This window comes from Populus nigra, chromosome 1 (genome assembly GCF_951802175.1).
Source record: "Populus nigra chromosome 1, ddPopNigr1.1, whole genome shotgun sequence".
Lineage (NCBI taxonomy): Eukaryota > Viridiplantae > Streptophyta > Magnoliopsida > Malpighiales > Salicaceae > Populus > Populus nigra.
Genome location: NC_084852.1, coordinates 45706078 through 45722399, shown reverse-complemented (window position 1 = coordinate 45722399; position 16322 = coordinate 45706078). Strand labels below are relative to the sequence as shown.

The 16322-nt window shown below is 33.3% G+C and overlaps 3 protein-coding genes across 3 annotated transcripts; 2 read left to right on the top strand and 1 right to left on the bottom strand.

Moving 5' to 3' along the window:
- Positions 1-372: 372 nt before the first annotated feature.
- On the bottom strand, positions 373-1219 carry LOC133682376 (uncharacterized). The gene is made up of 3 exons (XM_062105703.1): positions 1100-1219; positions 609-710; positions 373-477 (listed from the first exon to the last, which is right to left on the bottom strand). The coding sequence occupies exons 1-3, from the start codon at positions 1217-1219 to the stop codon at positions 373-375; spliced, it is 327 nt and encodes a 108-aa protein (XP_061961687.1).
- Positions 1220-7893: 6674 nt separating this feature from the next.
- LOC133682370 (glycine-rich protein 23-like) lies at positions 7894-8286 on the top strand. The gene has a single exon (XM_062105692.1). It carries the CDS (start codon positions 7894-7896, stop codon positions 8284-8286), a length of 393 nt encoding a protein of 130 aa, XP_061961676.1.
- Positions 8287-11413: 3127 nt separating this feature from the next.
- Positions 11414-16210, top strand: LOC133682361 (putative glycine-rich cell wall structural protein 1). The gene is made up of 2 exons (XM_062105679.1): positions 11414-11580; positions 15901-16210. Exons 1-2 carry the CDS (start codon positions 11414-11416, stop codon positions 16208-16210), a joined length of 477 nt encoding a protein of 158 aa, XP_061961663.1.
- Positions 16211-16322: the final 112 nt, after the last annotated feature.

Here is a 16322-nt window from a genome sequence, read left to right as displayed (position 1 = left end):
CTTATTAGTTGATGAATTGAAAATTAAAAAAAATATCAAAGACAAATCTGAATGTTGCAAGAGAAATGTGGAAAACGATTAACATCTATAAAGCACCTTATATGTGCGGTAAATAACTATAATGTCCATGCATAGTAATTTCTCGACGGTTGTGCGGGCCCTTGCATAGTTAAATTCTAAAATTTGTTGTTCATTATAATGTCCATGCTAGCGTTTCAGAGATAACTAAATTGAAAAGGAAAAAAACAGAGAAAATCAAACATATAGAAACTTGCAAAAAGGTAAGTTACCAGAAGTTGAAGAAATTAAGAAACGAATAGAAAAGAAAATATTAGTCTTTATGTTCTTCATCGTGAACATACACGTATCAGTCTACATGCCAACTATTTTGTCCTTGATTACTGAAGCAACCTTGTCTGTGATGGTTTCTGCAGTTTCAGATACTTTTTCTGTCACCTCCTTGGTCATATTTGTAACCTGATTAGCTCACACAAAACAATAACAAATTTATTAATACTCTTTATAATTTATACACAATTAATACGTCTGTCTTTTGATTGAAGTCATAATACATATCCACATTAATCTCTGATGTTCATTGCTCTTACAGTTTCAGCAGCATTCTTCACTGATCTTGCACCTTCTTTAACTGATTCTGCTGCCTCTGTTACACCCTTGCATGCTTCTGCGGTCTCTTCATCCTTTTTGGCCTGTGGTTTTGCACAAAGTTAAGTTTGTTGGGGAAAAAAAGGGTATTATATGCTCCCAATCTTGCACACAAAAGTTATAAAAAAGAATGATCGATCATGGTGTATTCTAAATATGTTGAGTAATTCTCGGTGAAAAAGTAGATGAATTTAAGGATTTGAATCGGGGAGAGACCACACGCATTATATATCTTCACTCGCCATTGTTACACCAAAGTATCAGATTCATAATCCAAAGTTCATTGAATTGAAGAATATTTGTATGAGAAAATTATTTTCTTTCTCACACCTTTTTAAAGTGTAAACATGAATGACAGTGAACACAGAAACAAGAACAAATTGGTCGTAAACACACACGTATGTATATATGCAAGAAATTACAGGAAACTCACCTGCAGTGGTCTAGAAGTGGCAGTGACAAAAGCACGGGGGCTCCCAGCAGCGCTGCTTGTAGTTGTCCCTCTGGCAGTAAGGAATTTGGAAAGCACTGAAGTAATTTTCAGGGCTGACATCTTCTTGGTAAGCTATAAATTAATGCTAGGTAGTTTTTGATTGCTCGTCTCCTTCTCAAGTGAAAACCAGCAAGGTTAAATTTATCACAAGCCCTGATTAACCACCTCCACGTGTAAGTCTCTGGAATGTGACTCTACCCTCTCGCCGGTTACTTTCATTGTGGGGATCCATCTTTCCCGGGTCATTCTTTCTTTAATTTCCGGGAGAATCGATCTTATTTTGTGCACTTTTTTTCTCAAATATTAGATAGTGTAAAAGGAGACAATTGAAGACGAGATTGATTTATATATATTTCATAACATATTCAAGATATAAATTTTTATTCATATTTTATTTGATGAAGATGGTGGTAGAAAAGATAAAACAAAATGTAAAAATGTATGTTTTATTCCTTATAATAAATCTTGTTGTGAATGCTGTGTTTTTGGATGCAATTTAAGCCTTATTTTCTTTCACATTTGATTATCTTTTAGATAATTTAATAATTAATTACTAGTTTTTAACAACTAATTAAAATAAAATCTAATTTTAAACTTTTTAAATCTACACATTTTCCAATTCTGACAATTAAATAGTTCAATTTAAAATATTATGAAAACAAACTATAACATATAAACAAACACTCACAAAAGCAAATTTACATAGTGAAAAGAGAACATCTGTTAGAGCTTTAGATGCAGGGACGCATCAATAAAAGCACACTGCCTAGAATTCAGCAGCGATGGACAGTGGCAGCCTTACATAGGCAGAGATGAATTCAGTAGGCGGCGTGCGATGGTCTATGTGAGTCTTTGAGCTTGCGACTTGGCATGGATGTTGGGGCTTAGATAATGAACCTTCTAAGTCAGCAGCTGACGCAGCAAGACAAACAGTTGGGACTGCCTTGTGGACAAGCAGAACGTGGGTGAAGTGGCAGCCTCATGGGGGCAGAACGTGGGAGCATAACTGGGGTGCTCTCCAAGCTGCTGAGATCGTGGGATCATGTCACATCACTTGCTGGTAAATAGGCCACTAAGATCATGAAGATCATGGGAGAGAAAGTGCCCCATTATGTCCTAAAAAATAGAAGATCATGGGTGAGCCCTGCAGCTCACATGTTTGCCTATAAATAGGTTGCAAAGCCTCTGCTGTGTAGCATGCGATTTATGTGCATATCACACACACACACACTCTTATTGTGTAATCCTTTGTTGATGAGATAAATAAAGGTTGAGAAGTATTCTTATAATCTTGGTGTGCTTGCTTATATTTGTTCTTTGTTTACAACGAGGCAATTGTGAGAACCTCTTTGGATGAGCGAAACACATAGTCGTAGGAAACATGAGCGAAAATGTGAGGCAAGGTTGAGTCTAGTTGGGACTAGACTGCCGTATTGGGTTGAGTTTTGGGGTGAAAAATTTAACCCCATGACAACAGCCATGACCATAATTAATGCAATTATCAATAGCTTGATATGTCCAGTATGTGCCATTTCCTTCACCAGCTCTACAATTCACTGCAATGTTGATGATATTCTATGTATGCTGCTTCATGCATGTGATGCGCAAGACACCCTATGTATAGATCCGCATCATAAGACATATATGCAAAGAAAAAACACAATATCCAACATCTAGATATTATTCTTTCCAAATTCACTTCCATAAAAATCTCATATTAAATGGGAATCTCATGAATTGAATAATTAGCTAATTAACTTCATAAATTCAATCACTGTAAACTTTAATCGAGAGGCTATTAGAAAATAAACTTTCGTTATTTATGAACCATTAATGCTGCCAATCAATCTATGATTTCCGATTTTATTATATAATTTAGTGTAAAATCTAAGTACAATTACCATACAAAATTGCTCCAATTTAATAGTTTTCAATTAATATTATTGATATTTACTATTTGAATACTGAACTTTATTTTTAAAAACTCAAACATAAAAGAATAAAATGATAAAATGGAGTATAATAAATAATTTTAGATTAAGTTTGCTTCATGTTTCAAGATAAAAATAATATATATATATATAAAGGATAAATATAGAAATAATAAAAACGTGTTTAGTTGGCTTTGCATACTTTTGGCAATGTTGTTTGTTGCTAATTATAGATTTCTAGTAATTAAGTACCTTATTTAAAAATAAAAAAAAAAACCTATCAATACAAATATATGTATTCCCATGTGCTTTTTTTTTTCCTTATATTTTTGTGCTGTTAAACTGTAGTTTGCCATTTTCACTAACTTCAAAAAGATTCATCGTGTAAAGTGAAAAAAATAAAAGATATTCTATGAGTTTAGGAAGTTATTACCGATATATATTTAAAAAAAGAGAAAGATATAAGGATAAGAAAGAAATAATATATTTGTGTATATCCCAGTAGATATATTTTTATTATTTTTAATGAGTTTAAAAGTGAATTTCTATTTTATTTTTTTTAAATAATTGATTGCATAAGTTTGAAAGAAACAACTTTCGCTAAGACTTTAACCATAACTCTTTTATAAAATCTTGATGAATTTGAGAAATTTAATTTGAGAAATAACTTCTAAAAGCTAAGGAATTCAACCTGAATATAAATGAACGTTATTTCTGAAACATTATGAGTTTAATATACTTAAACATCTAAAATTTCAGAAATTAATTATTATTTTTTAGTTTTGTAGAGCAATGACAGCTTTTAAAAGATAAAATAATTTAATATTTAATTAATAAATTAATTTAATTAATCTTAATTCTTCTTATATTTACGATAACAACATAATGAGCTTTCTCAATAATACAATTAGTGAAAGCAAGCTTAGTAGTAAAATAAATAATAATTTTCTTGCCGATAAATTATTTGCCAATATAGAAAAAGAGTTTGTTATAAATTTCATAACATATATGATTATGGACCAGTTCGCCCGAATAGAAAATCATTGAGGATGATTTAATTTAGAGTTTTTTTTTTTTTATGTTTGTATTAAACATCTTTAACTTTTAGTATTTATTGAAATATAATAGAGTCCTATATATAAAAAAAATCAAGATTTTTTTCTTTGTCATAATTATTGAACTTATTGAAATGGAATTTGATTTTATTTTTTAATTGTATCTATATATCTTGACCCCTCCAAGCCAGAATTTCTAGGTCTACCCCTGTAATGACCACCTAAAGATTTGAAAATAATACACAAAATTTCTTTTATATCCAAAACTCCTTTGTTGTTAAGAGAATGATTAAAAATTATTAAGGGTATTTCTGGATACAAAAGAGAGCTTTTGTAATATTCACTTGAATTAATTAAAGAGGGGTTTTATATATATATATATATATATATATATATATATATATATATATATATATATAAAAACGTTTAGATGATGATGGTAACTTCATGTAGTATATATATTTCGTGAGAGTTTATATAATTGAAATTAAGAATTATTAAAAAGCTGAATAGATTATAAGAAAAGATAAGGCAGCAATGTTTATTCAGTTTTTATTCCTTGATAGTAAGAATAAAGCTTCTCACGACAAGCAAAAACAATCAGTAATAACAGCAACAAATATTTGGCGGTGTACAATTCCCTCCGGCGAAACCACCAGCTTTGCAGTATTTCTGACAAGAGCCTTTCGGTTCACAGGAATCAAAGGTGTGACAAAGATTCATAGCTTCTCCTGTAAAGCAAAGTAATAGCTAGCTAGTTAGGGTTTGTAAAATGAGCGACATAATAATAAGGTTTCAGTTTCTATTTACCTAGTGAGAAGAGGAGAGCCATCGCCATGATTGCAATTATCAAAAGCTTGAGATGTCCAGTATTTGCCATTCTCTTCACCTCTAGAATTCCCTGCAATGGTGATGATGCTATGTATACTGCGTTATGTGATGAATATACAACATACAATTCACCTTCTCTCTATATATATAGGATCACACCTTGATATATATGGAAATACCAAAACAAAATCTGATATCCAGATATTCTTTATAAGGATATAATACATCAAATCTAAAACATTAAATGAGAATAAATAGCTAATCCCTTCAAACGTTGAAAATCTTCAATGCTGAGGCAAATTGAAAAGAAACTTGGGTTTTAGTGTGGGGTCTGCCGCAGGCCAATCAATCACTACTTTCCAAGTTTGATTATAAGATTTATCGTAAAATCTAAAACTATTTAGTCTCTTCAATTATTATTATTATTATTATTATTTAAATATTGTTTTTTTATTCCTTCTTTAACTGAACCCTCTGGATCTATAATTAAAAAATATAAAAAAATAATATAAATTATATCATACAACTTTATCTAATAACTTAAACTTTTAAGTCGAGATAATTTTTTAATATGATATCAGAGTATTTTTAACCAGATACTCATGAGTTTGAGTCTCACTATCTTCATTCAATTTAATAAAAAATAAAACATAAAATAATATAAACATGTGTAAATTTTAAATTTAAAGGGGTTTTTACTTGATAATGTATATTAAAAATTAATATAAATTATATTTTAAAATCTTACTTATAGTTTAAGCTTTTAAAATAAAATTTTTTTGATACAATTCTCATGTTGATATATATGGAAATACAAAACAAAATCTAATATCCGGGTGTTCTTTGTAAGGATATAATATATTAAATATAATATATTAAATGAGAATAAGTAGCTAATCCTTTCAAATATTGAAAATTTTCAGTATATAAAAAACAATATAAATTATATCTTGAGATTTTACTTAATAACTTAATTTTTTAAATTAAAATAATTTTTTAACATGATACCCGAGCTTTTGAATTGAGTTAATTACTTGAACATGGAAGGAAGGAATATTCTTGTCATGGTTTCTTTCATATAATTTATTTTTCCAAAGGAGCCAAAATAGAGTAAAAAATATTAAAAATATTAGTTCTTATTATTCTTATTATTTTAGTTGTTATATTTTGTGGGATCTTTTTGTATAATTAATATTTTTTCAATGTTATTCTTTAATATTTAATTGGTCGAGAACTAGTTTTTAATTATGATTTTTTTAGATATGGTGTTTAAAGTCTAATGATCTAAGTCATGAGTTTAAAAAGTTAATGCGAGTTAACATCTTTTTTTTTTAATTATTTTTTTTCAACTTTCAACATTGTTTTTTTTTTAAAGGGCTTTATGAGTTTCTTTATTTTTTTTATCAGATTATCCTGATCTCAATTCTCATGATCTAAGCTGTGAATTTAGCGAGGTAATTTGAGTTAACTCAGGTTGACTCAATCTTTATTACTTGAGTTAGAAAATTTGTCATACTAACTTGTATTGATTTAAAATAATTTTTTTTATTTTTATCTAATTTTATCATTCTATATTTAATGGGTTAAGAATTAAGTTATATTATTTTATTTTTTTTGAAATTTGTTTTTTCAAGTTATTGCAATCATCTTTTTTTTTCAGTTTTGTTCATTTATTATTGTTGCTTTTTTTTATATATATAATCAAACATATTTTTTTATCATTTAATTAAAATAAAATTTATTTATTTAATTCAATCAAATTTATAGGAAATTTTTATTTTTTTAAAAAAATGCATGTTTGCAGCTTCTGAAAATGAATTTTTTTTATAAAATATAATCCAGCTGCAAGCATTGCGTGGGTCCTCAGCTAGTTAAGGTGCTAAACTGGAGCAGGCTTATAGCTGGGCCTAGTCTAGAACTGCCTCCAATCACATTCTCACTTTTCGTGGACCATCTTGCCAAACCTGAACATAACCCGGATCAACAGGAAAAGAAGATCTATACCATTGATTTTTTAGGCCCTTACCCACTCTAGGCCAGCTAGAATGCTTGTTCCTTTTTTCTTTTTTTATTATTTTTTACCCTCGGATGGTGAATGGAGATGCGGACGTGAAGCTAGCTCTAGTTAAATCTCCCTCCCTTGAAGTATTCATCTTCAAAAAGCTGTCCGAGTCTCTATAGTGTTAGCTAATTATCTAGCTTTTATTGATATTATTTCAATGGATTTAATTTGGAGTAAATCAAACTCTCATTGAAGATGAGAGGAATTGATTAAGGAGGAAGCCGGTATAAACTCAATGGGTTATATGTATGATTCAAATTTTCGTTGATATTATTTCCCAAGAAGTTCAAAATCCAAAAACATAATACACACACACACACACACACAAACTACTCATTAAATTTAATTAACCCATCACCTCAGTATCAACATGTGATTAAAGATTCAAGTTCAACTACAATATTTGCGTCGTATCTCTAATATTATTATTCCTCTCTGGCTAACACATGTATGGAATACAATATTGATGATCAATATCTATGGTCACATGCATGTCACAGAGTCAGCTATGCATATATATAAGATGATGATTACTATATATATGTTATGATTTATAAAGGATTGCTCGTTTTAGGTTCTGTTAATGAACCATAAACAAAACTGGCAATTCACTTGAATGAACATGACACATGACTTCCTTAAATTTCACTCCTTTTGATTCACCTAACTCTCTGATACTAAATTCAAAGAATTTCCCTTCTCGAGATTATGAGAGCTATGTCTCATTGTCATTTATTATAACCCCTTTATTATCCTCAACCGTTAGCCACCCTTCAAATCCCTATAAAGCCCACATCCATGCAAAACCACATGCTCAAGTATTACTTCCATACAAGAGAGAAAGAGACGAGGGAGATGGCTAGCTGGGTTGTGATTTTTGTGATTGTTTTAGCATTTGTGCATGCATCTGCACGTAATGTTCCTAGTGATGCTGATCTTGATAGCAATAATGTTGTGCCTGATGAAGAGCAAGCGTTGCATGCTAGTGCACCAATGGCCGAGTCACCTAGCAGCACTGGCCTTAAGGACAAAAAGAATTTCATATATGGTGGTGTTGGTGGCTTTGCTGGGATGGGAGGCTACGCTGGTATCATTGGTGGACTGCCAATTATTGGTGGACTTGGGAAAAATGGAGGGATTGGAGGGGTTGCTGGAATAGGAGGTGTTACTGGCCCTGGCACTGGTGGTCTTGGTGGTTTAGGAGGCGCAGGTGGCGGTGCAGGTGGTTCGACTCCACCATTGCCTTAAGTCAATAATTAGCTTCGTGTTCTTTCTTGCTTTGTTTGGTGTTTTAGGGAACTGTCTGAGACAGGTCGTTGTGCTTAGTACTAGTTATAATTAGTCACTGTCCTTATCAAATAGTTGTCTCCTTGGAGACATCTTATGTTTTGTGTTGTTGTCACCGGAAAAAAAAGATGTTTTGTGTTCTTATCTCATGTTTCAATGCTAATTGTAGTAACTTCCTTCGTATTTTTTGCAAAAACCTGCATTTTTGTCTCAGGTGGAAACTATCATGCACAAACAATTGCTTCTCTTGTTTTAATTAGTTGTGATCTGTGAAGTAGAAAACAAATTATATAAGCCAGAACCCAAGCATATATACATGTCAGTTTCTGGCGTATTTAGATTATAATCCTTTCAGGCACTACTGATTTTTGCTTCCATGATCAAAATATATGTATTAAGTTTTGTGGATGTAGCTAGGGACCATACTAACAAATAGTTGACTACTTCAGCGAAAGATATTAAGTTGAAGCAAGTTTTAGCTTTAATCGGACATCCATTCTCCACCTTGCTGGTCATGTATAACACCAGAGCTATATATATATATATTGAGTGTTGTTGAATCATGTGTTTCTTGGCTAAAAAGATAAAAATTGCACGCAGCTTCAGCTATTATTATTATATTATTTTTACAAATCATTTGATTGGCTATTATATGTGTCAGACATAATCTAACTCACATTCTGCATGTAGAACACCTGTACTGTCAATGTCATGCTGCAGGTTATATATATATATCCGTTAAATGTATGCATTTATTGACTATAAATTCCTGACAGAAATAGGATCTATTGTCGAAACTGGCATGACATTTGTTGCTGTCACGGGTTGAGCATATCTAGCTAGTAGCTAGTCGTCAAATGCTACAAAAGCAACAGATACAATTGTTTTGTTGATTTGCTGTTTCCTAGTTCTGAGAAAGAAAACCGATCTGCCAAAAAGCAAAAGAAGCATCAAACAAATGCAAGATGAATTACTATCCCAACAAAACCTTGAATTCATATGAACAATACATACTCACCAGTGCCTTGTTCTCTTAACACATTATTGAGACTTGTTTGCGAAGATTATTTGTAAGACTATGAATATAAATGATCACTACACCCGAAGTATTGCATAATCACTTAACAATAGTAAATTTCAGGGCATAAGAATGATACCACCACCAGACAGACTACAGAAGAATTATTAATTATGATGATGATTGTTTTTTTTTATGGTATGGAAACTAGATCATTGATTTTTTTTATTCATTGCTCTGTGATTTGGAAGTTTTGAAATTGTTTTATGCAATGGATTGAATTTTTTTTTCAGGAATAGAATCATTTGTTTGATATGAAATTTCAGTGCAAAGCCATTTATACACTTTGTTGTGGTATTTTGTGATCTATTTAAATTATTCGTAACAAATTAGTTTTTAATGTTGTTAATCTTGATTAAAATAAAGTTTATGATTTAACTTTTTATCGTTTAACTCAATAACTTCAAGTTAAATTTTAAAATTTTACTTATACAAATATTGATTTAACTAGGTATTCAGATTATTTGTTAAGATGGTCTAGTGCTTATGATTAATATATTTTTTATATAATAAGTGTTTTTTAGTAATTTTATCGTTTTTTAATGGCACTAACTAAATCTTAATTATATTTTCCCTCTAATACTATATAAAAATAGCTAACACATAATTCTTGTATATTTATTCAAGACACTATCATATGCTACAAGATAACTATTAAGGAAATTTAGCTAGCTAGCTAGCATATGATAGTGATATACATGCATAAATGTTGAGACGGACTAGCTACGAATGCAACATCCCTACCACCTGAAAACAAACTTACCAAACACTAAGACAATGAAAGATATTTTTGCTAGATGCGCACAACATTGAAGGGTTTATGTATTACAAAATGGAAACATCATGGATTTATGGGCCCTAACAAATTAAAGCAAGCCGGTCCTGCATTTAACACTTATTTGACAGCGCGCCTAGCTAGGAGCACCCTTTACCTTGATCACATTCACCTCCACCTCCACCGCCACCTCCACCGCCGCTTCCACCTCCGCCACCGCCTCCTCCACTGCCACCTCCGCCGCCTCCTCCGCCGCCTCCTCCTCCATAGCTGCCACCTCCAAAACCAAAACCACTTCCAAATCCACCCGACCCTCTTCCACCCCCGCCCGCACTACTAGACTCACCATTATTTCCTCCACCACATTGATCTTGTCCACCATCAAAGTCCCCACCATTATCATCACAATTTCTACCACTCGCACCTCCAACCCCATTGCTTCCTTGACATCCACCGTAATCTGTATTGCAACCATCAACCTTACCGTATAAAATATATACCACAGAGAGCAGGACAACGAAAAAATAACAGAATTGCTTCATATTTAATTTTGTTCTGATAGAAAATACTTTTTGGTTATGCTTGAAATCCAAGTTCATTTATATAGAAAGCAAGCCACAAAGAAGGCACGTTAATCCATTATGTGGCTCATTTGAATCCGAAAAATGCTATGGAGTACCTGAATCTATCCCCCGTGAGCACAACTCGTGAAAAACTTCTGTCCTTGTTAGTGTTTTTATCCCATGTCATCAGGGACATAAAATCCAAGGTAAATTTGTCCATACATTACCTGCATGCAGTTTTCTACCTGCTACATGCAGGCGTCATCAATCTCAAGATTAGGGCAGTAAGGGCATGATGAACATGCATACATACTCCCATAATGCCCTAACCTATGCTTTCCAATCTGAAGCGAATTAGAGAAAAAACCTTGCTTTAGTCATGCATGTAAAAGTAGAATCCACCTGCAGGAAGGATTAATTAGTATATCCATGTAATTAATTCATGCAAACTGAAGACTGTCAACGCAATAAAAGGGGGAAAAGGTCATATCATGATGTACATGCATATATAATGCAGGACTATATATGTCCACTAAATCAACGGGAACTTTTTTTATAAATACCAGCTTGTCAATTTGTTCCTCAAGAATTACTTTTCTTGCCAATCTGTGTGCTACGTGGTTTAGTGCTGCTTTAGGTTCAAATCTGACCTGTTGAAAATCAAGAGCTTCGATGGACTGTCTTCAGTGCCTGATGTCTTCTTCTTGTGAGAATTTACAACAGATTATCATTCGCAAGTCGCAACCTCTACCTTGCAATATTCCATATTCAATGCTATATAGGATTGCTTCAACCTACCTCCACATAGCAAATGTGTATGAATTAGAAGGACAGCATCGGTAATAAATCGATAGCATAATTTCTTTTCTTTTCTTTTATAATAGTAGAATTTTATTCATAAGATTTTTCATGACTAGTGATTTTGTGTGATATATTGTAATTTTTTACTTGATGGAGTATAGATTTGTTTAATTAAATGTATTTGTTGAGAAATAATTCATCTACTATTTTATATAAAAATCTACAAAATTAATGATGTTAAACCTGTAAGGATTATGGACACCATCTATCTCCACTTTGGGCCTAAGCCCTCATGGATTTGCTCTTGAGCTATACCCAAAAGGCCTCACACCAATGGAGATATTTATCCATCCTTATATACCCATGATCCTCCCCACTTCTAGCCAATGTGGGACTTTGGTCGTATACCCAACAATCCTCCTCTCGAACAAAGGACCACCGAGCCTCCCCTCAAACCGATCATTCATCCGTCCACTCTCTACCAACCAGGATTCTTCATTCTCTACTTCACCGTGTTGGGGTCAGGACACGTCTATGAAGCATCCGGAGAGCACTACCTAACTTGAGAGTTTGCTCTTTCTAGGTCAACTCATCTTCACCGTGTTGGGATCAGGACACGTCCATGAAGGCAGCACACCGCCTATCCAATAGAGCTGATCCATGGATTACATCGTGATTGGGGACCCACCACCTTTTGTTCGGCATTCCGAGGATTCATCCATCATGGCTAACTCTGGGGCCTGACTTTGATACCACTTGTAAGGACTATGGACACCACCTATCTCCACATTGGTATGATATTGTCCACTTTGGGCCTAAGCCCTCATGGATTTGCTCTTGAGCTATACCCAAAAAGCCTCACACCAATGAAGATATTTATCCATTCTTATATACCCATGATCCTCCCCACTTCTAGCCAATGTGAGACTTTGATCGTATACCCAACAAGACCCAATCATTTCTTGAATCTAGCTAATGCCTGACCTAACATGCCTGAGCTAAGCACACTACCAAGTCTAACGTGCTTGGGTTTTGATATATTGCCAAACATAATTGTGGCTACGTCTGTCTAGCACCAAACCCAATATGTCTTTGCTAAAACGTGTTTATGTTCTAAAAAAATTTTATCTATAAGTTTTTCTTGATTTTTATTTTAAATAAAGATATAAAGATGAAACCATCAGAAATCCCACATAAAAAATAATATAGCAACAAACAATTTTATAAGAGTGTTTGGTTATTTTATATTTTTATCTATTTTATATAAACAATTACCAAACACATGCAATTTATTATTCCTTCGCACTGACCTTTATTTTCGGACATGGTAAGGCTAGCTTGTAACCCCGGGGGGTCTCCGAGGTGAAAAAACGTTGTCCCAATCAAATGAGCTTGGTTTAAAGAAGCAACTTACCTAGCCTTCCCGATCCAAGCCTGACGTTAGTCAGGCACTGCTTGAGACTGATTTCACATGCATGCAGAGCATCAAAAAAAGCTCCTTCTTCAGGCAGTGGATGGATTGCGAGCTGGTGATACGCAGGTCCAACGCGTATTCATGGGTTGAGATTGATCTAGGCTTCTAGCTGCACCCAATTCTCCAACTGATGGTGTTGCTTCTGTTATCAGAACTATCCTGTAATTTTATTACTGTTTAAGCTTAACTTTTTTTCTTGGTAGACTGTAATAAAAATTAGAAACACTATGCCAAGCTCGTTACAAAATAATTGAACATTTTAACGTACTTATACGTTTATATATTATTCCAATCATGTTTGTTTAATTATATATTTTAACGTATTTATACTTAAGTTTTTGAGTTGAATTGATTATTTGACATGATGTTAAAGTCTTAATGACCAAGTGGTCACGAGTTAATTTTAATTTTACTATCTCCATTTATTTGATACAAATTAAACACAAGTTAGTATAAGTTTGTGCAAGTTTCAAAATAATTAAACACTCGAGGAAGTGTGTTAAAGAATAATATAAATTATATATATCTTGAGACCTTACCTAACAGTTTAAACTTTTAAATTAAATTGGTTATTTGACAATGAAAAAGTGAGCCTTTTGTACCTAGTTAGATTAAGTCAAGAAACCTTCTTTTCGTTTGTAACCTCTCAAATCTTTAATATTTCTTGTGTTCTTTATACTTTTTCTTGATGAAGTGGTAGAAAAACTTCATATAAAAATGGATTTTTCTTAACTAAGTTCTGGGCTGAAGTGATACCTGCACAATGTGCAAGTTTCTTATGGAACGAGAGAGACATTTCAATGTTTAAGTTAGTTTTTGAGTTTGGTTGCTCAAGTGAAAAACAAAGAAAAAATAATTAAATGGATGAAAATTGTGTTTTTTAAAGAAGAGATCTATATATGTATGATCAAAGATATGTTTATTCTCTAGTGGACAGGTCCCCTAGGTGGGTGTCATTGCGAGATGCAATAAGTGTAATGTCTTCTTTTTTTTTAGTCAGTTATTAAGATGAATCATTCTTCTTCTCTTTTACTAAACCTAAGAATACATAGCACATCTTAAAAAATATATATGAAAAAAATCTTAAGACGCGGTGGTCGCTTAAAAAATAAAAAAATCAACATAAGATTAAAAAAAAAAAAAAAGGAAGAGAAGAGAGAGAATAGGAGGTGAGCCTGGAATAATTTTACTGATAGATGAGGTAGAGACAATGAGATTCACTAGAATAGTAAATAAGTAAGTCTTAATATAAATACTATGCTTCAAAGAAGCTGAAATAGTATTATTTACTAAATTAGTAAATAGAAGAGCCTCTTGTTGTCAATTGGCCCAACCAAGCTCCCTTATAGCACGGTTGGGCCGAGTTTTATTTATTTTTTATTTTATTATCAATTAATTAGTAAAAAATTACAGTTTAAATGAGGATAAATAAATGAATCATTTTTCATCCTCTCCTGTGTAAAGGGGGTTGTTATAAGTTAGACTATTTAATTACCACGCGTTTTTCTTTGCCAAAAAGAAATTCTTAATTTTGATTAGTGTATAAAAATCTAACGAAGCTAGTAAGACTTTGAACTAAACATGAATTATCAACGGACAAAATTGGCCTCGAAATCATTGTATAACTATTGACGTAATAAAGAATGTCTATATATATATGTGTATATATATATATATATATATATTAAGTGTCGAACACCCCTTACTATTAGCTAAAATATTATAGTTAATTGATTTATTTTATTAGGGAACTAGTCATGTTATAAGGATATGGCTACCCAAAACAATCAAAGAAAATGTAGTCCAAATGCAAATCAAAGCACAACCATGCACAACTCCAGAAGGCTCAAAATGGTACTCCAGTGCATAAACTCCAGTAGCAGCAGATGAGAAGATCTCCTGGAGATGAAACCGCTGCAGCTAGAACAGGTAGTATGGGCTTAATAACTAGTTATCTTTCCATGCAGGCACGCAAAAACAGGAAGAACATTCATCTCTCTGGATAAGGTTCTACAAATGTCCAAGGGTTCGATTTCTAAAAGCTATCTTAAAGCCCCGATTCCTGTTTTTTTGGTCAAGATCTAATTAAGAACCTAGAGTCCCTTATGAATATCAATTATTATTTTTGTACAAAAGAGTACGAATCTCTAGTGTAACGCCTCAGGCCCAGAAAACATGACACCAAAGGGCTTGTTATTCATACTCGATATAAAATTAGATGATGCAATTATGTAAGACCAACATCTGCATGCATGCTTAGCTACATGTGTTGATTACAGATGCGACAATAAAAGATTTATTACAAATTACTCGCTTCCAATGCAAGTATATGGTACAGCTAGATTTATCGCGACCTTCACGCCTCCCCTCGAGTGAGTATATATATAGAACTACTGCCTTTGCCATAACCATGCACTAGTACAAGGAAAATTAAACCGTTCCCTACAATAGTGACTAGAAATCATGGGTCATTCACTTTTGGTTTGCTCAGCAATTATGCTTATTATAAGCTTTGCCCTCTGTGTCCAATCAGCAGGGCCTCCTCCAACTTCTGTACCACATTCTCCCTGTCAAAGAACCATCTCAACCCAAAAGCTTAAGCTGTTAGGTGAGGTCCCAGGATATGATTTATATTATTCTCTAACACACCCCCTCAAGTGAAAGCCCTTTGGACTTGAAACTTGCACAGGCCCACTTTACCTTGTGCTTAATTTTTATCAAATAAATGGGGATGGTGAGATTCGAACTCGTGACCACTTGGTCATCAAGGCTCTGATACCATGTCAAAGAACCATCTCAACCCAAAAGCTTAAGCTGTTAGGTGAGGTCCCAGGATATGATTTATATTATTCTCTAACACTCCCCTACCGTCACCTTCTGTCAGTGGTCTTGTTGGTGATGGGGTGGGGGTGGAGGTGGAGGGGGAGGGGGTGGAGATGGTTGGTGTAAGTGGCTCCGGCTCTGGTAGTGGCTCCGGTAGCGATGCTAGTGGTGCAAGCTATGGAGGAGGAGGTGGAGGAGGAGGTGGGGGCGGCGGCAGTGGCTCTGGTTTTGGAGAAGGCTATGGCGAAGGTTACAATGGTGGTGGCGCTGGCGCTGGTGGTTCTCCATGTGGAGGATCACCATCATACGTGACTGTTTTTATTGGCTACTGCCTACTAGCCATGTCTCGTGTTTGTGCTTCTTCCCTTTAGAAATGAACGCTATATAGTAGCAATAAATGACTGTAATAGCGTGTGTGTAACATTATAATGCAATATATGGAAGCGCTTGCTTAATATAAAAGCTGGTTGTGATAATTTACTA

Excerpts from the sequence above, each read along its gene's own strand:
- LOC133682376 (XM_062105703.1), bottom strand. The coding sequence starts at position 1,219 with ATGTCAGCCCTGAAAATTACTTCAGTGCTTTCCAAATTCCTTACTGCC. Across the intron at positions 711-1,099 it reads CCACTTCTAGACCACTGCAG|GCCAAAAAGGATGAAGAGAC; the intron begins GTGAGTTTCCTG and ends GCAAAACCACAG. Across the intron at positions 478-608 it reads TGAAGAATGCTGCTGAAACT|GTTACAAATATGACCAAGGA; the intron begins GTAAGAGCAATG and ends TGAGCTAATCAG.
- LOC133682370 (XM_062105692.1), top strand. The coding sequence starts at position 7,894 with ATGGCTAGCTGGGTTGTGATTTTTGTGATTGTTTTAGCATTTGTGCAT.
- LOC133682361 (XM_062105679.1), top strand. The coding sequence starts at position 11,414 with ATGGACTGTCTTCAGTGCCTGATGTCTTCTTCTTGTGAGAATTTACAA. Across the intron at positions 11,581-15,900 it reads GAATTAGAAGGACAGCATCG|TGGTCTTGTTGGTGATGGGG; the intron begins GTAATAAATCGA and ends ACCTTCTGTCAG.